At 42.9% G+C, this 25607-nt stretch overlaps 1 protein-coding gene across 2 annotated transcripts in view; it reads left to right on the top strand.

Moving 5' to 3' along the window:
* NHSL2 (NHS like 2) overlaps nt 1–25607 on the top strand; it is a 261179-nt gene that overhangs the window by 224088 nt on the left and 11484 nt on the right. For both annotated transcript variants that reach the window (XM_075835616.1, XM_075835617.1), the window contains exons 6-7: nt 14873–17134; nt 21078–21207. In XM_075835616.1, coding sequence (XP_075691731.1) covers nt 14873–17134; nt 21078–21207 — 2392 coding nt within the window. The remainder of the gene's footprint in view (nt 1–14872; nt 17135–21077; nt 21208–25607) is intronic.

Consider the following 25607-nt stretch of genomic DNA (forward strand, 5'->3'; position numbering starts at 1 on the left):
TGCACAATGACCTCTGCACAGGTCACAGAGCATGCCTAAAAAACTGTCCCATAGAAGTGAATGGGTCCCCTCCTGTTCATAGGTTCTTATGGTCCATGTGGCTGCTGTAAAGCATATCTGTAAATGTGGTTAACAGCAGCTCAGGCAAGATGGCTGCCCCCATAATCATGTTCAGGAATAGAATAAAAAAATTAATAACTTGTATTTACAATAATAAAAAAAAAACTGATTAGAAAAAAGATTATGTTTCACTATCTGATTTTAATTAGGAAAATAAATATATCGGTGATACATTCCCTTTGAACTGCTTTTTAGAAATATAACCCCGGCTAATTCATTTTTATTTCCCTGCTATTTCAGTTACATTCTATTAACCATCTACTAGTGTATTAGTTATTATAAATGCTTTGGCTTGTAACAAGCATTATCATTTTATTAGTGTTTTTTTTATTTAGTGTTTTTTTATATAGGTATATGTATAATTCAGAATTTTGTTCCTATTGCTGGTTTGATGATATTAACCCTTTAATGACCAGGCCATTTTGAATTTTCACTTTCCAAGAGCCATAACCGTTTTATTTTTCTATTGACCTTACCGTATGAGGGCTTTTTCTTTCAGGACGAGTTGTAGTTTTTATATGCACCATTTAATGTACCATATAATGTACTGGGATACTGAAACATTATTTTGTAAAGTAGAATGCTTTTTCCCATTTTTTGGGGGTTTCGTTTGTACGGCGTTTATCGTGCATTAAAATTACATTAACTTAATTCTATCGGTCAATTTGATTAGGGCAATACCAAATTGATCTAGTTATTTTTATATTGTACTACTTTTACAAAATAGAAACATTTTGTTAAAAAAATTATTGTTTTGTGTCGCCATATTCTGAGAGCCAAAACGTTTTGTCGATTGAGATGTGAGCGGGCTTATTTTTTGATGGGGCACATACGACATTTTCATCACTTTTTATCAATTTTTTGTGGGAGACGAGGTGACCAAAAATAACAATTCTGGCTTCCTTTTTTTACTGCGTTCATCGTGCATAAATAATATGATATTGTAATAGTTCGGACTTTTATGGATATTAGACCCTTAAAGAGGCTCTGTCATCACATTATAAATGCCCTATCTCCTACATAATGAGATTGGCGCTATAATGTAGGTAACGGCAGTGTTTTTTATTTACAAAAACTATCTATTTTCACCAAGTTATGAGTGATTTTAGCTTTATGTTAATGCCCAACTAGGCGTGTTTTTACTTTTGACCAAGCGTCATAAACTTCTCTCCATTCATGCAATCAGCACATAGTGATCCTGCGTTGTTCAATGTGTGCTGTCACATACACACACATTAACGATACTGAAGTGTCTTGACAGTGAATAGACATCGCTTCCAGCCAGGACGCGATGTCTATTCACAATCCCAACACTTCGGTAACGTTTGTGTGGGACTTACAGCACAGCAAGCGTGATCTCGCTGTAAGCTGTCATTTACAGCGTGATCTCGCGAGATCACGCTTGCTGTGCTGTAAGTCCCACACAAACGTTACCGAAGTGTCGGGATTGTGAATAGACATCCCGTCCTGGCTGGATGCGATGTCTATTCACTGTCAAGACACTTCCGTTACGTTAATGTGTAAGTATGTGACAGCCATGGCAGGCCTTCGCTACGTGCGACATGTGCGGTTGCACAGGGCGCCGGCCACCATGCTGTAAGGGGGGCGCCATAGGGTGAATTTATCCGGCTCTGCGGCTACTGTTCGGGGCGCCAGCGGATCAGGTGTCACTCACTGACCTCACTACTGGCTTCCCCGCACCGCGACTACCACTCTCCCGCTCCTCGTCTTACGTCCTGAGTGATGATCATGCATGATGACATCACTCAGGACGCAAGATAGGGAGGAGACTATCTTACAATGCGTTCCTGGTCTGGCTATTTCCCCAGGGCTCCTCTCCAGCAGCATCAGCGGGCACAGTGCACTGTAAGAAACCCAGCAGGTCAGTCAGACTGTGGGCTTTAGTTGTATGGGGGCACTGATGGGGGCCTAAAAAAGGAAAATGGGCAGAGGATTCAGTGCCACCTTGGTGCCTATTTGCCATTTATTGCCCATTTATTGTTCTTCTCTGACAGAGGGGCAGTAAATGGCAAATAAGAATCAAGGGGGCACTGAACATAAGGACACTAAAGGGGAAATAAGTGGAAAATGGGCTCCAAGGTGGCACTGAACGACACTGTTAATAAATGACAGATGGGCACATAGTTCAGTTGCTCCATAGTGCACATTTACCATTTGTTGCCTTTTTAGACCCTGTGCACATTACGTTAAAGGGGTTAAAAAGAAATTCTGTTGAAGCAGTAGAGGAGATGTTAAAATAAAAAATAACTTATACTGACCTTTCTCCTCCCAAACGTTCCTGCGCTGGGGGCTTCCGTCACCTCTGTTCACTGTTTGTCTACAGAGCAGCTGCAGCGGTGATGTACTGTCGACGTGATGTCACCACTGCAGCCGCTCTGTATACAAACCGAGAACAGAGGTGGCAGGAGCCCCCAATGCAGGAACGTCTGGGAAGAGAGAGGTAAGTATGGGCTGCTTTCTTATTTTAACCCTTTCAGGACTGAGACATTTTTTGCTTTTTCATTTATGTTTTTCACTACCCACCTTCCTAGAGCTATAACTTTTTTTTATTTTTCCGTCAATAGGGCGGTGGTCATTTGTTGAGGCATGAGTTTTTATTTCCTTTTTGGAACCATTTAAAGACCCATATAATGTACTGGGAAACTGGAAAAAATTCTTTGTGGGCTGATTCCTCCATAGTTTTTTGGGATTCTATTTTACGACTTTCATCATGCGGTAAAAACGACAACTTAACTTCATTCTGCAGCTCAATACGATTATGGTGGTACCAAATTTATATAGATTATTTATATGTTTTACTACTTTTACAAAGAAAACTATTTGCTAAAAAAAAAAAAAAATTTTTGTTTCACCAAATTCTGAGAGACATAACTTTTTTTTATATTTTTGTCTAAGCAGTGTGAGGGCTTATTTTTTGCGTGACGCGCTGTAGCTTTGATTGGTACAATATTTTGGTACATGCACCTTATTTATAATTTTTTATTACATTTTGTTTACAGCTAATGTGAACAAAAAACAGCAATTTTGGTTATTTTACGGCCTTCACAGTGTGAGGTAAATAAGAAGTAATAAAACGTACCAACATTGCCAACGTGGACAGCAGTTTTAACCCGTTAGTGACCGCCAATAGGCCTTTTCACGGTGGCCAATAATGGGCTTTATTCTGATGCATAAGCCTTTTTACGACGCTGCATTAGAATAAATAAACAGAGCAGGGAGCCAATAAATCTCCCTGCTCTCAGCTACCAGATGTAGCTGAGGGCTGGGGGCATCCCTGCTCGAACAGGTGAGATCCATATAAGTATCGATCTCACACGTTTAACCCTCAGATGGGGCGCTCAATAGCGAGCGCCGCATCTGAGTGGTTTTGGCAGAGGCGTAGCTAGGTTCTCCAGCACCCGGGGCAAAGATTCAGTTTGGCGTCCCCCCCCCCAACCTCTTTCCCGACATCTCCTTCCCCCTCGCCGTGTTTGTTTTCTTTACCAATCAATGACGTGTCATTTCTTTGCCACATTTCTTTTCATGTAACTCGAGCAAAAAAACATTTGTACATTTTACAAGCAATATAGTTCTATATACAGCACCAGAACCAAGCTCAGTACATAAATACAGCCCCAGAACCAAGCTCAGTACATAAATACAGCACTAGAACAATTACAGATCAATTTAGTGCAACCCCTGCCGTATAGGTGTGTACGGCGTAAAACTACAGCTCCCAGCACGGCCCGAACAATGGTGAGGATATGCTGGGAGTTGCTGTTTCACAAAAAAAAATCATATCATAATCATACCACTCATCATCTCGCTGCAGATCATACAGTGACTACAGTGATGATTAGAGGCAGTATAAACATTTACATTAATTGACTCACCGGTGACGTCTCAGATTCTAGTTCTTTTTCTTCATCCGGTCACAGCCCATTTCTGCAGTTTGCCGCTCAGATGTCTTCAGCTTCTCACTTTTCAAACATTTCTACACCTATAAATAAAGATAAAGTTCTCATTATACCACACACTATGCCCTTAAATATAATAGCACCATACACTGCACCTCTAATTATAATAGCGCCATACACCGTGTCCCACACACACACTGTGCCCCCTGTAGATAGTGCCTGCCATGGAGCCCCCTGTAGATAGTGCCCCCCATAGAGCCCCCTGTAGTGCTTCACATATAGCCCACCCCTGCATATAGCCCCCAGTAGATATAGCCCACCCCTGTAGATATAGCCCACCCCTGTAGATATATCCCACCCCTGTATATAATGCTCCACATATAGTCCACCCCTGTATATAGTGCTCCACAGATAGCCCACCCCTGTATATAGCCCTCTGTAGATATAGCCCACTCCTGTATATGGTGCTCCACCGATAACCCACCCCTGTATATATCCCCCTGTAGATATAGCCCACCCCTGTATATGGTGCTCCATAGATAGCCCACCCCTGTATATAGCCCCTCCTGTAGATATAGCCCACCCCTGTATATAGTGCTCCATAGATAGATCACCCCTGTATATAACCCCCCTGTAGATATAGCCCACCCCTGTATATAGTGCTCCATAGATAGCCCACCGCTGTATATAGCCCCCTTGTAGATATTGCCCACCCCTGTATATAGCCCTCCTGTAGATATAGCCAACCCCTGTATATAGTGCTCCAAAGATAGCCCACCCCTGTATATAGCCCCCTGTAGATATAGCCCACCCCTGTATATAGTGCTCCATAGATAGCCCACTCCTGTATATAGCCCCCCCTGTAGATATAGCCCACCCCTGTATAAAGTGCTCCATATATAGCCCACCCTTATATATAGCCCCCCTGTAGATATAGCCCACCCCTGTATATAGTGCTCCATAGATAGCCCACCCCTGTATATAGCCCCCTGTAGATATAGCCCACCCCATGTAGATATAGCCCACCCTGTAGATAAAGCCCCCCGTAGATAAAGCCCCCCTGTAGATAAAGCCCCCCCCGTAGATAAAGCCCCCTGTAGATAAAATCCCCCGTAGATAAAGCCCCCCTTGTAGATAAAGCCCCCCTGTAGATAAAGCCCCCCTTGTAGATAATGCCACACACTTTTTATTACAATAAAATAAACAATTTAAACTCACCTTAATCCCGCTCCCACGCCATCCGGCAGCCATGGAGACCTGCTCTCTTCTGCGCAGGTCTCCTGGGGGTTGAACGAAGCGTCTATGAAAGGCGCTGATTGGCTGGGCAGGATGACTTTCCCTGTCACTCAGCGCCTTTCATCGACGGAAGCGCGATAGAGCTTCTCTGGTACAAAAGGGCTGAATAGCCGGGAACGGAACGTACCCGGCTATTCATTGCTTCTAATTGTACCTGTGTCCTATAGACAGAGGTACAATTATAGTGTAGGAGGAGGTGGAACTGGCGCCCCCATCTAAGTTGCGCCCAGGGCACATGCCCCGCCTGGCCCCACTAGCTACGCCCCTGGTTTTGGATAGAGAGGGAGGGAGCTCCGTCTCTTCCCATTGACACCCGGCGATAAGATCGCCGAGTGTCTGTGTGTGTGTCGACTTTCTGTGTCTCCGATGGCAGCCGGGGGCCTAATAAAGGTCCCCAGGTCTGCCTGTAGTGAATGCCTGCTAGGCTATGCCAGAGGTATGTTCTAGCAGATGCCTGTCCGTTTTAAACGGACAGGCAGTAATACACTGCAATGCAAAAGTATTGCAGTGTATTATAATAGCGATCGGAGGATCGCATATTAAAGTCCCCTAGTGGGACTAGTAAAAAAGTTAAAAAAAAAGTTTAATAAAGTTAATAAAAAAAATGTGAAAACAAAAAATTAAAAGCCCACTTTTTCCCCTTACAAACTGCTTTACTATTAAAAAAACAAAATATTCGGTATTATGGCTGAACATTTTAACCATTTCAATGTTCTCTTTGAGGGCTTGAGTAGTACTCACTAGCAGATTGTTCTCTTCTGCCAATAGAATGCCCACAAACCTTAATGGATTATTTTTCCCACTTGGTGAGTAATCCTGCACTTCTCACTCTTGCCGCAGGTTGCAAATTTATTTTTCAGCCACCTTGGAACAATTTTATTTTTCAGATATGTCTTCAGGGTTTGTACTTCCCACCATGAACGTATATTGTCTTTATATACCTTTGTTCAATTCCGAAATGCAGGTGTAATGCTAAGGTTTTGTGTTTGAACTGGTTGCTCTATATCAGAGAAAACCTCCCTCGCTTCATTCAACCAATTTATCAGTATCGACAATATCAGTCAGAAAGCCTGCCATTTCCAATTAAACAATTCCTCATAAGCAACTTAATTTCTATAAGTATCAGTATAAGAGATAAAATATGAAAATATATATGAAGAGGTTCTCAGAGCCTGTTCTTATGAACTTCTTTAAAGGTTATGTACACCTTTAGAGGGCATTGTGATTAGTGTAACTTTGTAATTAATTTTTATTAAAAATTCCTTTTACTTTTGGAGATACAGCTGTTTTGTATTCTCTTTACGGAACAGCTGTATTGTTCGCTTTACACTGAATCCGTCAGTCCATTGGACTTGACAGGTTCAGTATCTCTGACACACAGGATCCACTTGTAATCGATCACATGTAAGTTATGAACACGCAGACTCGCCGACACTGAACACATCAGGTTTGTGGGACTGACGGATTCAGTGTAAAGCCAACGATACAGCTGTTCTGTATAGAGAATACAGAACAGCTGTATCTCCACAAGTAAAAGGAACTTTTAGTAAAAGCTAATTACAAAGTCACACTAATCACACTGACTAATCTATTTATCAATGGAAAAAAAATTGTCCTCAAAGGTGTACATAGCCTTTAATAAAAATTTGTTTTAGCAGGTGCTCTGTATTCTGTATACAGAGCAGCTATATCATTCGTGAATCCTGTACCCCCCACCCTCCTCAAGTAAAAAATGACACCACCCTGATGAAGGTTAATGGCATAGAAAGATACTGTATTTTATAAGGGGCATTAGGAATATCGGACCATTTGTGTATGCATTTCTTAAAAAACTAAGGTGACACCAGCTAACTGCAATTATGCAGAAAAATTAAGACAACCATTCATCTAACATGGTTTTACCACTTCACTGAGTGTGGTTAGAAATTCCCACTCCATGCCTCATCACATGAATGTCCCGGTTTATTGTATAATTTCTGTTTCTGTGTGTTATTTATGTCTCCTTTACCTCGCTACTCCATGTTGTCCTTTCCTCTATGTTCCCTATTTACATAACGCTTCCATGTGGCTTAAAGGCTATGTAAACCTATGATATATATTTTTTTAATTATGTAATGTGGGTATTTTGGCATATTAAACACATTTCTAATATATTTGTATTAACGATTTTGCTTAATTTTAGAGATGCATTTTCGTTGTATTTACTTTACAAGGAAGCTGCATATTGTAGCTTTAAGCCAAATCTGTCAGTGTGCTGGATTAGTAGCTTGGCTGAGCGTGGCAACTTTTACCACTGACAGTTTATCTAACCCTAAGCCCAGGTTCAAACGTAGCGTAAACGCTGTGGATTTCCGCAACTGGATTCTGTGCGGAAATTCCGTAGCATTTTTAGTAGCATAAAGATTTAGAAAATCTCATGCCCACAATGCAGAGAAAAAAACTCTGCGATAACGTTCATAATTAACCTGCAGTGCGGAGTTTAAATCTGCAGCATGTCAAATTGTGCTGTGTTTTCGTTTAGTTTCTTTTCTGTTCCGGGTTTTCCCCATTAAATTCGATGCGGATGTAAAACCTGAAACAAATAGCCAAGTGTTGCAAGATTTGTGGCGGAATTGGAAGTCGAAAAAAAAGAAATCTCATACCTACCCAGAAGTCTCTGCTCCTGCATCCAGCCCAGCTTCCAGGGATGACGTTTCATCCCATGAGACTGCTGCAGCCACGTCATCCCAGGAGGCCTGACTTCAGGACGTCAGAGGGATGCGTCGCCATTGTTACGTCCGGGGTATGTATGAAACTTTTTTTTTTTTCTAGAGCTGCTTTCCTCAGCAGAAATTCCACCCGAAAAGTGTGGTTTTTCAGACGAAATGTGCTACAGGTTCTAGGTTGGGAACCCGGCCTAATACTAATCAAATCTAGGTGATCAACTTTGAATTGATCGGTATTAAGGTTAGATAAGCTGTCAGAGGCATCAGGAGCTGCTTTCAGCTGATCCATCGGCTAAAACGAAGCAAAATTTGCAATGAATTTATTAGAAATAGGTTTAATATGCCAAAATGCACACATTAAATGTAAAAAATAAAAAAGACATTAAAGGTTTGCATACCCTTTAAATATAGTCCACAGTGTATAGCTTACTTTTACATTTCCCCGTTTACTTCTCTTTCCTTTTGTCTTTCATCCCCTTGTGCGTTTTCTGCATTTCGCAGTGTTACTTAGGTTGAAAAAAAGACCCGTCCATCAACCTTGACCTTTCACAGGGTAATATGTAATATGTTTCATTATTCATATAGATCCAACATATATTTCAAATATTGAATGATTGTTATCTTCTGCTTAAAATTGCTCCCTTTACTATGATGTAACTGCAAAATAAGATGAAAGGTAGAATTTTATAAAAATATATTTTAAAAGAAAGAATGATTTGTATCATATCAGTTCTTAAGAAAATGCCTGAACTCATGCTAACACCCTTATACACATACAAATTAAGGTCAATTTTATAGAAAATCCATACAATTTTCAGTATGTTTTTTAAATGTAGGAGCAAACCAAGGCATCTGCCCATGTTAGCATGGAAAAAAATGCTCATTTCTTTACAATTTAAAAAAAAACATGGTTCGTTCTTGAAAGGCAGCAATAATTTGTCTTGTTTATGTCAATGAGATTTCTCTTTGTGTGTTATTTATTATTTTCTTTCAGATATAACTGCATATTTTATGCCCCGACCAATGTATTTTGCTTTTATTGCTGACTTATGTCTACCTTCTTAAGACCAGAACAACCTAGGTTTCCCTTAGGCTCTGTTCACATCTACTTCCTGGTTTGCGTTTATAACAGAAACCAGGATGCCGTGCTGGATCAATTGTACTTATGATGGGGTAGATCAGGTTCCGACGTGGAAGAATAGTGATGCATGTTGAAACGGACCTGAATTGCAACAGAGGCTCATAGCCTTAGATCATGTTTGTGCTCCAGTATCTGTGTTTTCTGTCTTATAACTTTTTTGATTATGTACCCTACAGATCAGAGTGGTAGCAAGCTGCTGTATCCCAATTAGCGATTAGGCCATAACTACAGTAAATAAATAACTACACACCTATCAATATTCACACTACTTCTGTCTGTTTATCACGCTGCTTGTGCTAGTCATCTGTGCATTCACCTATTGGTGACACAAATCTGATGTGCATGGCTGATGATGATACCGGGGCGCATTCACACTAGTGTTCCTTCTTTTATAGTATGCTCTTGTGAAATCAACTAATCATAATGGATCTTATTCATTTTTTATTTTTTTTCTATCATTTTTTCAGCACGGACACCCATCAGTAAAAATACTGAAAGGTGTCTGTGGCCAATAGAAATGAATGGGTCCATAATTACTGTCAGTATTTACTGTCCGTAATTACTGATGAAAAATAATGTTGTGTGCATAAAGTTGTTACAGAGTACAATATAACCAGCTCAGTGTGGGTCAAACTAAATAGGGGAGACCTCCCAGGCACACCGGCCAGGACAACAAGGATTTCACTACATGTAGATAAACCATAATAAAAACAGAAAATAGAAATTGAACTCGAAAGAAAACCAGCTGTCATGATCTAGGGGTATGTGGACCCACTAGGCCGCTCCGCCGTAGTGGAGTGGCAGCTGGCCAAATAACAGTCTATAAAGTCTATGCAAAGTCCTCAGCACAAGAGTACCTGTGAGAGTCCAGACAGTAGCAGAGGCTTTGGCACGGATGGAACTTGACGTGGCAGATGATGCCAGACATGGCGGATGATACCAGACGTGGTATATGACAGCAGGTGTGGCAGATGACAGCAGGTGTGGCAGATGACAGGAGATGTGGCAGATGACACCATGCATGGCAGATGATACACACGACAACACAGCAACAGGATAAGGGAACACTGGGAGCAGGATACAACTAAGGGACCGTATGCAATACGAACATGGGTACGCAAAAACAATGCTCACGCAAGGAGTGGGAGGGCGGATCCATATTTATAGTCCAGGGTGATCTGGGGATAGGTTAGGGAACTTTTAGTAAGCACGCGCACTGGCCCTTTAAGGCCGGGGATGAGCGCTCCCTAGCACATAGTCCGGGACAGGATAGCCCCGCGAGCTGGCATCTCCGAGGAGGGAGACACTGGCAGGAGGCCAGTTTTCTGTGGTCACGGCCGTCCGACGATGGGGAGCGACAGCGGTCCGCAGCTGCAGCCATTACAGTACTCCCCCTTACGCCCCCTGTTCTTGGGTCCAGAGCGTAAGAGGAACTTTTTAATGAGGGTAGGAGCATTAAAATTCTCTTCTGGCTCCCAGTCCTTTCTCCTACTCTCTTGTTGTCCAGAATCTCCTTCACCTCGAACACATCAGAAGAACAGCTGGGAGCAACTGCAGAACTAAGAGCTTTACTGTAGCGGTTCAGAACCACAGTCTTCTCTAAAATTTGATTGGTCCTCTCCACTTGAACATTGGACTGTGAGTGATAGGCAGAAAAGTCCAGCTTTACATCTAGCATCTATCCTAAACTGTACACCCCAATCCAAGATAATATGCAGAGGAAGTCAGTGCAGACGGAAGACGTGCAGAATAAATAGATTTGCCAGGCGAGGAGCAGACGGAAGGCCAGTCAACGGAATAAAATGTGTCATTTTAGTGAAACGATCCACTACTACTCTGACCGTAGCACATTCAGCTGAGGGGGGAAGGTCGGTAATAAAGTCCATAGCGATATGTTGCCAAGGGGCATCAGGTACAGTCAGGGGTATGAACAGACCAGCAGATTTGGAGCGGGTAGACTTGTTTGAGGTACAGTTCGTACATAAGGAAACATAGTCCACAACATCTCTAAGCAGCGTGAGCTACCAATAATGACAAGCTATCAAGTCCTGAGTCTTTTGGACACCAACGTGCCCCGTCAGTTTGGAGCTATGTCCCCAGCGGAGAATTCTCTTCCTGTCTGCAAGACAAACAAAAGTCTTTACGGGAGAAATGACCCTAATTTTCAGAGGGTTAGTGGCAATAATTCTAGAAGGTTCTATGATATATTGAGGAATATCCTGAGAGTCATTAGTTTCAAATGATCAAGACAGTGCATCACACTTCACATTCTTGTCTGCCGGATGGAAGTGAAGCAAGAATTGAAATCGAGCCAAAAACAGCGACCATCTGGCTTGGCTAGAATTTAGTCATTGTGCTGACTGTAGGTACTTGAGGTTCTTGTAATCCGTATAAATGATAATAGGGTGAACACTGCCCTCCAGCAAGTGTCTCCACTCCTCTAAGACCAATTTGACGGCCAGCAACTCCCGATCCTCAATGGTTTAGTTGCGTTCTGCAGGAGAGAATAATTTTGAAAAGAAGCCACAGGCCACCATCTTGCCTTTAGAGTTTCTTTGACATAGTACTGCTCCAGCACCAACGGAGGACGCGTCCACCTCCAGAAAGAACTACCGAGATGCATCAGGGTGATGGAGAACTGAGGCTGAGGTGAAAGCGCTCTTGAGATTGGTAAATGCTGACTTTGCCTCTGGAGGCCAAACCTTGGCGATCACCCCCTTCTTGGTGAGGGCAGGGATTGGAGCAGTCACAGACAAGAAGTTCGGGATAAATTGCTGATAGAAGATTGTGAATCCCAGAAATCGTGGTATGGACAAAAGTCCCTATGGATGTGACCACCCTAAGATGGACTTTCTCTTTTCTGGATCCATCTTGAGTCCGCGGTTAGAAATGATGTAACACAGGAAGGGCAGATAGTTCCTCTCGAACACACACCTTTCATGTTTGGCATATAGGTGATTCCCCCTTAACCGCAACAGAACTTGGCGAACATGCTTCCGATGTGTCGTCAAATCAGATGAGTAGATCAGGTTATTGTCCAGATAGACCACCGCACAGACATACAGCAGTTCCCAGAAGATGTAATTTATGAACTCCTGGAACAAAGCTGGAGCGTTACACAGTCCAAAGGGCATCACGAGATTTTCGTAGTGAGCATCTCGGTTGTTGAATGCGGTTTTCTACTCGCCACCTTTACGGATATGGATTAAGTTATAAGCCCCGCGTACATCCAGCTTTGTGAACATCTGAGAGTTCTGAGATGAGCGGCAAGGGGTACATGTTTTTGACCGTGATTTGGTTCAAACCTCGGTAGTCGATAAATGGACGAAGAGATCCTTCTTTCTACTTCACAAAGAAGAATCTGGCTCCGGCCGGGGAGGAAGACTTATGGATGACCCTCTCCCAAGGTTCTGCTAAACGTAAGCGAACATAGCTAGGGTCTCCGGCAGGGAGAGAGGATAGACTCGCCCACAGGGTGGTGTGACGTCAGGAAGCAATTCAACAGGGCAATCGTAGAAGCAATGGAGAGGAAGAGTCTCTACCTTCTTCTGAAGACATCCGCAAAACGGGCATAATGTGAGGGCAGATCGGAGAGTGACTGAGGCAGTGGAGGCAAAATATGATGAACCTGTGGCAGGCAGCGGTGAACGCATTTGGGCCCGTATTAGAGAACTTCTTCGGAACCCCAGTCGAGAACTGGAGCATATAGACGAAGCCAGGGCAGGCCCAGCAGAATAAGGTTGATAGCTTTAGGTGAGACGAGAAAGGCAATCTGTTCTGAGTGAAGAACTCTGATTTGTAGTGTCAGCAGTTCAGTGACGGACACAATAGGATCGGGCAATGGCAGTCCATTCACAGAGTCAACAGCCAGAGATCTCCCCAAAGGAACTGTGGGTAGATGCAGGAGATCCACTATATCCTGCTGGATAAAATTTGCAGCTGCTCCGGAATCCAGATAGGCAGAGGAGGAGGTGATCTTTCTCCAGAGATGATGGTTACAGGAATAGACAATTTGGGAGAGGATTTGGCGTTTGGTGTCGTTCCACCTAGAGTTGTCTCTCCAACCAACCCTAGGCGCTGGAGTTTCCCAACTTTTGTGGACATGTGGCCTCAATGGCCATTTTGTGCACCAAATATAGACACAAACCTAAAGAGCGTCTGTGCTGTTTCTCCTGCTCGGACAATTTAATTATGTCCACCTGCATAGGTTCTTCTGGTCGAATGACGAGGAAAGGCAATAGGGGTCCCTGGAACGAGGGTGGTAGTCTTTAGAAGTGTCTCTCCCGCTGAACCTCCTGAGCACATTCCTGGATCCTCATGTCGACCCGGGCTGCCAACAGGTTAAGAGCATCCAGAGAGGAAGGAAGTTTGCATTCTGCTAGCTCGTCTTTGATGTGAGTGGACAGTCCTTGCCAAAAGGTTGCCACCAAGGCCTTATTGTTCCACGCTTCAGCCTGACTGCACGTTCCAGCGGCCCTGATGAGTTGTCGAAGAACCATGTGGTGATATGTCCTCACTGGAATGTCAGAGCAGGAAGAGGGCAGAAGAACAGGGGAGGGAAAAGTCAGTAAACTTGGAGGTAATCCGCCAGACCTCCCACCAAAAGCCAAACAAAGCTGGGCAATCCCAAAAGACATGCAGGATATTGCCTGTTTCCAGGCCACACCTCCAACACAAAGGAGAGACAAAGGGGAACATCTGGTGGAAATGGGAGAGAACCATGTACCAGCTAGACAGCAATTTGTTGCCTGCCTCCTGGTGTGTGAAAGATGCGATCATGCTTTTCAGATGTGAATGTGATGCCTAAATCTGCTTCCCATTTAGCAAGGAATGCTGAGGGAGTCTGATCAGGAGGAGAAAGAAGAAGACCCTAAAATTGAGATAAACTGTGTCTAACAGGCCCATCGCCTGAACAAAGAAGTTCAAACAAAGTGCAAGAAAGAGAAAAAGAGGAGGGGGAAGAAGGGATAGAGGAAGTGATGGATTTTTACACGCCCTCCAAAATCCAAGTCTACAAGGGTATGAAACAGCCGATAAAGACTCGAAAGACAGCCACTGGTTGTCATCAAGAAAGTGGACAACCTGGAATCTGCCATGTGTTAACCACTTCTGAAATATATCATACGTGACTTACGTAGGAAAAAAATATATAAATATATATTTCTTATTTTGATAAGAAGTCGTCACAAAAGTTATTGGTACACAACGGAGAAAAGGTTCCAAAGCAAGGATGAAAATCAAAGGAGAGAGTGGACTCCTTTTCATTTCTGTTGGTTGAATGGCTGCCAAAGTGCGTCAGCTTTCTGTAATGAAAATACATACTGCAAAAAAACACTACTGTGAATGATCCCCAAGATAGGAAGCTAGACACAATTATATTTCAAATAAATGTTACATGTTTATTCAATATAAATTCCAGTTTCTGTACTAATTCCTAATGCGAGAAAGAGAAAATTGGGCTGCAGCAAGAGCACTAGTGCAATGAAAAGTGTTTTTGTTGCCCAAAAATTGAATTCCAATTCCCAAATTTTTTTTTAATTCCAATCTGTTTTGTAGTGTAGATTAATTGGTTAGTAATTCGTTTGTAAGTGTAGCTAGGTCTGAGAGTAATTTGTTTCTATTGAATGATTACATTTCAACATAATGTTACTGTATAATCATTATAATTCTTTTTTTTATTTTCCATTCTATAGGAAATGTCAATGGACTGACAAGCAGTGAACCGCCTCCGGTTCCACCGGATTCTCCACCTGCAAAATCAGAGTCATCCCATGGGAGACACCCAGGAGGAAGAGCAGCCACACCTCACCCTCAGCAGCTGCCATTAAGAAAGACTTTTAGCGATCTTGGTCATATATTACAATCACCAAGTAGTATGGATAGTACAAGTATGATATATGCTAGCCCTCCATGTAATGGATCCAAGGACATTGCAAACTGGCAGGGAAACTCATTCAACTATATGACGCCAGCTAGCCCAGGTCAACAGGTGCATGCCACTGAGCTAGCTAAAAGTTCCACCTCAACCATGGCATCTCCTGGAGTTACTAAAAGTGGCTCTTTTAAAATAAGCAAAGACAACATAAGGACCAATTTAGGAAGCTCCAGTATAAGAACAACACTCCCATCACCATCTGTTGAACAAACAAAGAAAGAGAAATTAAAAGCTGTTTTCTGTCCTAGCCATTTAGGAGCAAGTAACATGACTAACTCTTCAACCTTACCAACATCTTCTAGTGAGTGCACATTTAGGGAAAGGTCACTGTCAATGCCCACGGACTCTGGTTCTATGTCTTCAGTAGACATAACTTACACAGAAAACAGGAGAGGAAGTGGAGACTATGCCCTAAACTATCCCAGTGGAAGCTCTGAGGAAAGCACAAGTACAGAAAATGTTTCTGCTGTAGCTGAGCAAGAAAGCCAAGAGCGTAGAAGATCTCGAAGTATCTCATTGAGAAAGCCAAAGAAAAAGCCTTCTCCTCCTGCACGTAGCGTTTCCTTGATAAAAGATACATCTGGTCAAAAATTACAGCCAGTAACTATGATGCCAAAGGACCAAAGACCTAAAAGCCTCTGTATTGCATATGATAGTCAAGGAAATAGTTATGTCCAGACATCAATGCAATGTAATGCCACTATGCCAACATCAAGAAGCATGCATTTCAATCAGAACTGGAATTTCAGCGATTGCAGGTCCAATGACTTGCATAGGACATTATCTGGCTCTAGCACAGCAACAGGTACCACAGTTATAGAGTGCAAAAGAGTACAGGGGAGTTCAGAGTCGCTTACATCTCTATACAATTCAAGAGCCACAACTCCTTCCCAGGTTTCCATGGAGACAGATTACAAGATGTCATCACCTGGAAAGCCTCCAGGTTTGATGTCCCCATCTAGTGGGTATTCAAGCCAGTCTGAGACCCCAACTGCAGTACCAACATCATTAATTTTAGGGCACTCTCCTTATCAGACCACTAAAGTAAGGCCCATGGTTCCTCAAAGGAAATCGTCCCTTCCTGCTGTTTCTCCAATAGATAGAAGTCCTAATGTTCGACAGTCTTTCGATTTACCACTAACCCCACCCACACATCTGGATCTGACTGGGGTAAGAAAGTCTTCGAAAAATAAAGTGAGAACTAGCAGAAATCATTCTGAGTCATCTTTTAGCTCTAAAACACAGAATCAGAAAACCAGTCCAGTACTACACATAATGCCAATGGTAACACAGTCAGACCTACGGTCAATCCGTCTTAGATCAGTCAGCAAATCAGAAACAGAAGACAATTTGGATATTGTAGATAACATTGATGAGTTGACCGATGAGGCTTTTCCCTTGCCAGATAAAAAGAAAAAGCCACCAGTTGCCGAAAAACCTCCAATGTCAAGAAGACCTAATAGCCTCTCTTACAGATCTTCTGCAGTGACACCAGAATCACCTGTGATGTCACCCTCTTCACCTGGAAAATATCTTAGAGATCAAGTATCTCCTCAAGATGCATACATGGTGATTGGAACAATGCGCCCCAAAAAGAATTATGATAATGAAACTCGTGTGGAAACGCCACCTTCTTTAGACCCATCTCCACCTTATGAAAGTTACTTCCAAACAGAATCATCAGAAATTAGGAGTTTCTCACAGAGCGGTGCTGAAGAAGATGAGGGAAAACTATTTCCGGAAAGAATAACCCTCCACAGCTTGTCATATGTAGATAAAAAGAGAGTAAAGGTCCCACCACCTATTCCAAAAAAGCCTTGTGGGATACACTTGCCAATTGCCAGTCCACCACCTCCAAGTCAAATTTCATCATCTTCATCTGAACAAAGGTTATCTCCAATTGTCACTATGAGTTATGGAGCGAGCTCATTTCCTGATATTATTGAGTTCCAGAAATATAGTACTGAAGGAGTCATTCATGCTGCCCAGCCAGATCTTGTGTCTGTCGATACATTCCCAGGTAAGCATCATTCACATTGTATTTTAGGATATCTGCTATCAGAGGGGGTAGGAGAATCAGGCATGTTCGATTTTAGCAAATTCTTGTAGCTACTTATTTCCCTCTCCATCTTTAATTTTAAAAAAAATACACACTCTGCTCGAGAGATAGCCGTAGTTTGAACAAGCCTTGGAGTGTCTTATTTTCCTGATACCCTTTTGGTTTTGTTTAATCTGCTGTTTGACTGCAGAGAATTTGAGACTCCATGCCCTGTACATATTGACAACAGAGAATAACTACAGCACTGGCCAGTATGCACTTTTCTATTGTGGGGAGGAAAATAATGGCTGCACTGGGGCTCAATAAATGATCTCTGTTTGTGGTTACCATTCACTAGTTGCAGTGTAAACTTGGAAAGTTCCATGAAAGCGGTGCATTAGTTTGATAAAGTACCCCACACTAACTTCCTCCATGTATTGTTTGAAGTGTTACATTTTAATATTCTGTTTACTTTATACTATTTATCTAGTAACTATCCCCACTATTCCCCACAACAGTCTCAGCAAGACACACAATAAGGGAAATGTCACACGGCCGTTTTCAGAACAATGAAGTTCTATGGGTGTATTCACTTTTTTTTAACGGCCCGTGAATACCAGCCATCAAAAAATAGAAAATGTCCTATTTTTGGCAGTTTTCATGGCCAGACGGCACTCATAGAAGTCAATGGATCGGTTTTTCCTGCCGTTTTTTAGGAATCAATCCTTGTAACGGGCCGGTAAAAACTGATCCTGGCCGAGGACTCCCTGCACACAGCGCTACTTTGAGCGCTGAGCCCGAGGAAGCCCCTGACAGCCCTATCCATATATGGGCAGTGAAGTCAGGGCTTTCAACTATTGAGTTTCCGGCCAGAGCATCGCAAGATCTCTGGCCAGGGAATCCTGTCTTGGGAAAGCCCTTGACGTCAGGTGCCCCCTTTGACCCCCCTTCTAGATAGCCCCCGCCCATGTAGATAGCACCAACCCCCCAGTAGTTGGCACCCCCTGCCTATAGATAGCGTAGATAGTGCCACTGTAGCTCCCTGTAGGAGCGGAATCCCCAGCGGCCAGCCCAGCCCACTGTTCATATATGGACAGTGACATCAAGGGGTTACTCCTGGAGCGGAATCCCCTGCCAGAGCTTTGCCGATGCTCTGGCCGGGGATTGCCCTCCTGGAGAAGCCCCTGGAGTCACTATCCGTATATGGGATCTGGCACTATGTGGACTCTGGCACTTTGTAAGTGGGCACTATGTCACTATGTATGTATGTGGTACTATATGGGCACTGTGGCACTATGTGGGCACTGTCACTTTATATGTGGGCACTGTCACTATATGTGGGCCCTGTGGTACTATGTGAGCACTGTGGCACTATGTGGGCACTGGCATTTTATTTGTGGGCACTTTGGCACTTTATATGTGGGCACTGTGGAACTATCTACAGTGAGCACTGTGGCACTATGTTGGCACTGTGGTACTATGTGGGCACTGGCATAATATGTGGGCATTATCTACAGTACAGTGGGCCAGTGTGGCACTATCTACAGGGACATTGCGGCAGTCTACATGGGCACTGTGGTGTTTTCAGGGGTCGGGACAAATAAAAACCCTGACAAATAAAATCCATCCTTTTTTTTAACGGTCACAAAAAACGGATGACAAACGGCCATTAAAAACGGGCAGACAGACAGGAAATGGATAAAAACTCATACTGATGCAAAACGGCCATGAAAAACTGACAGTTGATCAGTTTTTAATGACCAGTTTTTTTCACTGTCATGTGAATGTAGCATTTCGCTTTTAACTGCTCATCTCACATCAAACCAGAGAAATTTGGCTTAAAGAGGACCTATCATCAGTTTTTTCTTTGCAAACCATTTGCATATCTTTATTTCCTGCAGTCTCCTATTCCCACACTTTTCGTTTTTCAAAATTGCCCCCTCGGTTGTGCCTCTACAGGTGGCGCTCCATTTTGGTTCCCAATATGCTAATTACTAGCATTGGTACAGGGAGGAAACCCAAGTGAGTGTTGTCTTTTCCGTCGATGCGATGCGGTCCAATCAATGCGGACTGCTTCACAGCGATGCAGGAGATCTGCTGATCTCACAATATTTACATACTGTCACAAGACCAACCACTGTAACCCGGTCATTCCAGAGCTGCCACCATTCTGCCTGCGAAGTCTGCACCTCCCTTCTGAATGGTGGCAGCTTCAGAATAGGTATTTCTCGTGGGATCAGAATTTCTTCTGCATCACTGTGAAAAGGCCTGCATTGATTGCTCCAATATATGCAGACCTTTTCACAGCTATGCAGAAGAAATACAGCGAGGGAGAAGCCTACCCACTGAGGTGAGCTTAGATCTTCTACTTCCTGTAAATCTACTAATTAGCATATAGGGTGCCAAAACAGACCAACGATATTAGCAGGACAACGGAGGAAGCAATTTGAACAAATAAATAAAATGCGGGATTAGGAAACCGCGGGGAATAAGGGATATGTAATTTAAAAAAAAACAAAAAAAAACCTGACTACAGGTCTTTTTAAATCAGTCAAAAAATGAAAGGGAGATATTATCCAGAAGGTGATAGACTTTATGTCCTGTAATTCCACTTTCACCACCATATCTCCTATTGAAAAAACATGGGAGAGTGTACCCAACATTACAGAGTAACAACTAATTAACAAGAGCTTACAATCTATGAGAAAATAGTAGTGACAAGAATTGCTTGTTCTGAACAATGATTTAGTCATCTTTTGTCTAAAATTGGGGAAATCACATAAATCTACATGAGCCAAGCGCCCAGCCAGTATCTGTAGACACAAAATTGAAGTGCAGTAGGGTGCATTGAGTGTAAGAGATATTGCTGAAAGGAGGGATCAGGTTCCAAGGAACTATGAAGAGGAGATATTAAAAGGAGAGTCAAATTAGTAAATGTGACTCCCTAAAAAGATGTGTTTTAGGGAATACGTAAAACTGTGAATGTTAGGAATTAATCTGATCTGTCTGAGGTAGCGCATTTCAGTGAAGTAGGAGATTTCGATTATGGAGGATGTTAGTTTAAGGCCTCTAGCACACAGCTGTAGCTGTGTGAACGGTTTGTCATTACGGCACGGAGTGTCATCCGCAGACCATCCACAATCAAGAACCGTGCACACACAAGATGTGCATTCATTTCAATGAGCCAGGACCGCATATGCGGACCGTATAATGACATGTCCTTTTTTTTTTTTTGCAGTCCAATGCATGGATTGGGGAAACCACAGTTGTGTGCATTAGCCCATAAGAAAGCATGTGTTCTATACTATCCGCAATTTCGGATAGTTTACGACCGCAAAACTCCGGTCGTGTGCATGACGCCTTAGCAGACAGACAAGAGGGAAGAGATGTGGGGAGGCGCAGCACTGCCCTATTTGTTGTGATATTTCTGTTTACTTTAATAGGGAAAGCAGCAGCATATAAAACTACCCGTAAGGCTTCGTTCACATCTGCGTCAGTGTCCCGTTCTGAATGGAACCCTGACTGAAACATATTAAAACCATAGGTTTCCGTTTGCATCACCATTGATTTCAATGGCCACGGATCCGGTGCCAACGTTTTCCCTTTGTCTCCGTTGTGCAAGGTTTCTGTCGTTTTGACGGAATCAATACCGTAGTCGACTCCGCTTCCATTTGTTTCAGTCAGGGTCCCGTTCTGACCGGCAGCTCTGACGTAACGTCAGAAAGGGACCCTGATGCAGATGTGAATGATGCCTAAAAACCACTGTAACAAGACAGTAGTTTTACAAAGAAGCAGTTCAAGGAAAAATTCTTAGTACGGTTTCTATAACCAAAATTTTTTATTTTCAGCAAAACTGCAACAAGACTCATCGTGCAATAATTTTACAATAATTTGTGTTTTATCCCATTGTGTTTTTATACAACAGGAAACCACATAGAAATGCAAGAAGAAAACAAATGTGTATCAAGCAAAACCGCAGACTCCATCATTGAAGATGATGATGAGGTGTTTGTGAGTTCACGGACCACTGAGGATTTATTTACAGTCATTCACAGGTATGAGCTTTGTTGCTAGAAGTACAGCCAAACTTCCCAGAAAACCAACCTTTTGACAACCCCTTCCCCATCCAAACCAAATTTTTCTGTGACCGCTTTCCCCCATAAGCAGACCAATCCCTAAGGCCACTTTTTTGAGCACATTTTTCAGTGGGAACCCCTTTGAAAAGACCACAAAATGGACTTACTTGCATTGTAAATCATTTGGACGAGGAGCATTTAGAGCACCATGGAGCATCATAGTAAAAGATGGAGGAGGAAGGAAGAGGGAGGCTAGAAGGAGAACCATCCTGGGGAACAAAATATAGAGGGGAGCCATGCCGGGGATGAAAAATGAGAGAAGGCTATGCTGGGGACTAGGAAAAGGGGGGAGTATTGCCAGGGACTAAGAATGAGAGGGGAAGCCATGCTGGGGACTAGGAATTAGAGGGGAGCCATGCTGTGGACTAAGAATGAGAGGTGAGCAATGCTGGGGTCTAGGGGTAAGAGAGGAGCCATGATGGGGACTATAAATGACAGGAGAGCCATACTGGGGACAAGGAATTAGAGGGGAGCCATGCTTGGGACTAGGAATGAGAGGGGGAGCCATGTTGGGGACTAAGAGAGGGAGCCATGCTGGGGTAAAGGAATGAGAGGTCTGGTTATTTGTGTGCTCTACATGTTTGCTGACTGCATTTCATACTTTAACCCTTTCCCGTCGCTCCACCAGCGATTTACATCGGGAAAGATATTTAAAAATGGTGCTCGCTCAGAATCAGAGCAGACGCCATAGCCACCGGGTCTCTGCTGTGTTACACAGCAGGGACCCAGCAACAATGCTTGTGATCAGAAACATCTCTGATCGCAAGCTTTTAACCCCTCCGATGCCGGTGTCAGATGTGACCACCGGCATCTGAGGGTTTTTTACTGCCCCTTTCACTTTGGGGCCGGTCACCGGCTCCCGTGCGACGAGATTGCAGGAGCCAGTGTATTCCTCTAGCAGCTGGGAGCCTTATGAACGCTGCCAGCCTGCTATAGGAAGATTGTTATTCTGACCTGCATGTGGCAGGTCTCAATAGCAATACACTGATTTTGCCATAGACTGCAATACTGTGATACAACATTCTATGGCATAAGCGATCTAATGATCGCAGGTCCAAGCCCCCTAAGGGGGCTAAAAAATAGTAATAAAAAAACTTTCAAAAAGTTTTACAAAAAATATAAAACTTCAACTTTCACCCCCCTTTCCCTAAATCACATATAAAAATAAACAAAAAAAAGCATAAACACATTAGGTATCCCCGCATCCTAAAATGCCCGAACTATAAAAAAAAAAAACTACAGATATGTATCCAATGCAGTGAACGTCATTGCGGGGAAAAAGGTCAAAATCACCGATACACATTTTTTTTTGCCACTTCCCCCCCCCCCCAGTAAGCTGAATCAAAAGTGATGGAAATGGTAGACATACCCCAAAATGGTATCAACAAAAACGACATATTTTCCCGTACAAAAAGACAGCTTATACAGCTCTACACCGTGTTCCAAATTATTATGCACATTGGATTTAAGTGTCATAAACATTTAATTATTAGTTTTTCAATTAAACTCATGGATGGTATTGTGTCTTAGGGCTCTTTGGATCATTGTAATCCATCTCAGACACCTGTGATAATTAGTTTTCCAGGTGTGCCCAATCAAAGGAAAACTACTTAAGAAGGATGTTCCACATTATAAAGCAGGCCACAAGTTTCAAGCAATATGGGAAAGAAAAAGGATCTCACTGCTGCCGAAAGCGTGAAATAGTGCAATACCTTGGACAAGGTATGAAAACATTGGATATTTCAAGAAAACTTAAGCGTGATCATCGTACTGTGAAAAGATTTTTGGCTGATTCAGAGCACAGACGGGTTCGTTCAGATAAAGGCATAATGAGGACGGTTTCTGCCAGACAAATTAATAGGATTAGGAGAGCAGCTGCTAAAATGCCATTGCAAAGCAGCAAACAGGTATTTGAAGCCGCTGGTGCCTCTGGAGTCCCACGAACCTCAAGGTGTAGGCTACTCCAGAGGTTTGCAAGTGTGCATAAAGCTATTATTTGGCCACCCCTAAACAATGCTCACAAGCAGAAACGGTTGCAGTGGGCTCAGAAATACATGAAGACTAATTTTCAAACCGTGTTGTTTACTGATGAGTGCCGTGCAACCCTGTATGGTCCAGATGGATGGAGTAGTGGATGGTTGGTGAATGGCCACCATGTCCCAACAAGGCTGCGACGTCAGCAAGGAGGTGGCGGATTCATGTTTTGGGCTGGAATCATGTGGAGAGAGCTGGTAGGACCCTTTAGGGTCCCTGACGGTGTGAAAATGACCTCTGCAAAGTACGTAGAGTTTATGACTGACCACTTTCTTCCGTGGTACAAAAAGAAGTGTGCCTTCCGTAGCAAAATTATCTTCATGCATGACAATGCACCATCTCATGCTGCAAAGAATACCTCTGTGTCATTGGCTGCTATGGGCATAAAAGGAGACAAACTCATGGTGTGGCCCCCATGTTCCCCTGACCTCAACCCTATTGAGAAACTTTGGAGCATCCTCAAGCAAAATATCTATGAGGGTGGGAGGCAGTTCACATCAAAACAGAAGCTCTGGGAGGCTATTTTGACATCCTGCAAAGATATTCAAGCAGAAACTGTCCAAATACTCACAAATTCAATGGATGCAAGAATTGTGAAGGTGATATCAAAGAAGGGGTCCTATGTTAACATTTAACTTGGCCTGCTAAGTTGTTTTTGATTGAAAGAGCTTTTGATTTCTGTAAATATGACCTCCTGATGCTGCAAATTCAACAAATTAACATTTTAGTTCTCTTTACAACCTTTAAAATGTTTTGATCTCTGTTGTGCATAATAATTTGAAACAGTGCATTTTGAGTTTTTTACTTCTAAAAAAAAATCTGTTATCATTAGGAGATTTGTTCAATAAAATTCGCATTATACTCCAACGGTTGATGGCTTGAAGATTATACTGAGTGTCATTTGCATCGACTATTTAGGAAAATCAGCGAAAAATAACATTTGCATAATAATTTGGAACGCGGTGTATACACAGAAATATAAAAAAAAGTTATGGCGGTCACAATATGGCAAAGCAAACATTACTTTTTTTAACCCCTTCCCGCCCAATGACGTTACTGTACGTGACAATCGGCGGTGCTTTCCCGCATTCTCACGTACAGTAACGTCCCGACGATAAACTGTCACCATGTCATTTGACTTGGTGACAACAGGCAGATCGCGGCGGCGAGTAGCAACAAACACTTGCTGTTCGCCGGCACAGGACCAATCAAAGCGGTCCTGTGACGTCGATGGCTTTGATTGGTCATTCAAAACTGAATGACCAATCACAGCATATGTAAACAAAAGACAGAGGATTCTTCTCATCGCCGGCTCTGACAAGCTAATTTCTGTCAGAGAGCTTGTGAGAGTCGGTGTGAAGCCCTGTCAGAGAGAAAAAGTAAAAAGAAAGTGAATAAAGATCTCTTCTAGATCTCCCCAGATCTCCCCAGATCCTCCCAGATCTCTCCTGTCCCAGTAGTTATAAAATAATCCCCAAATCGCCCACCCATTACCACAGTGAAAATACTGCGCCATATTACATTAGGCGATAGCCTAAATACCCCCAGATCGCCCCCTCACTGCCCAGTGAGAGAACATTGATCCGTGTCAGTGTCCAGTCCGATCCACACAGATCGCCACCATTCACTGTTGCCGTGCCGCATACAATGACAGTTTTACGCAGTGATCTAGTCAGTTCCATCCCGCTCCTACGTTTTTGAGAGTGCCAGTTTGTTTCCAGCTAATTAAAAAATCTATATATATATATATTAAAAAAATATCTAAAAAAAATAGTTTTTTTTTTAGGGACAGTTACGTTTTAGGGTTACGATAAACTTAGATCTGTTACATTGTAGTGTACATTACTGAAATATGGCGCAGAAATTTTATAGCCCAGAGGAGGCATACGCTATGCTGTGCTCGGATACAGACTCTGCTAGCGAAGATGAAATGCAGTTCGTGCTGACATCTTCGTCTAGCGAGTCTGATGATCCCCCACAGCAGCACAGAAGAGTTGCTGGTTCTGACCAGCCCCCCCGATAGTGAGGCGATATGGATACCTGCTACAGGTTATGCCCCCCAGGTTCCCGACTTCACCGCATCCTCGGGAATCCAAGTGGAGACCAAGGGGTTCGGAGAGTTCGATTTTTTTTAATTATTTTTCTCCACTGAATTTATAAATTTAATGGTCAAACAGACTAATTTATATGCGGAACAATTTCTGGCCCACAATCCCACATCCTACTAGGCCAAAGGCCAAAATTAGACCTCCACAAACTCAGAGGAGCTTTGCAAATTTTGGGGC

The sequence above is a fragment of the Rhinoderma darwinii genome, chromosome 8 (assembly GCF_050947455.1).
Source record: "Rhinoderma darwinii isolate aRhiDar2 chromosome 8, aRhiDar2.hap1, whole genome shotgun sequence".
Classification (NCBI taxonomy): Eukaryota; Metazoa; Chordata; class Amphibia; order Anura; family Rhinodermatidae; genus Rhinoderma; species Rhinoderma darwinii.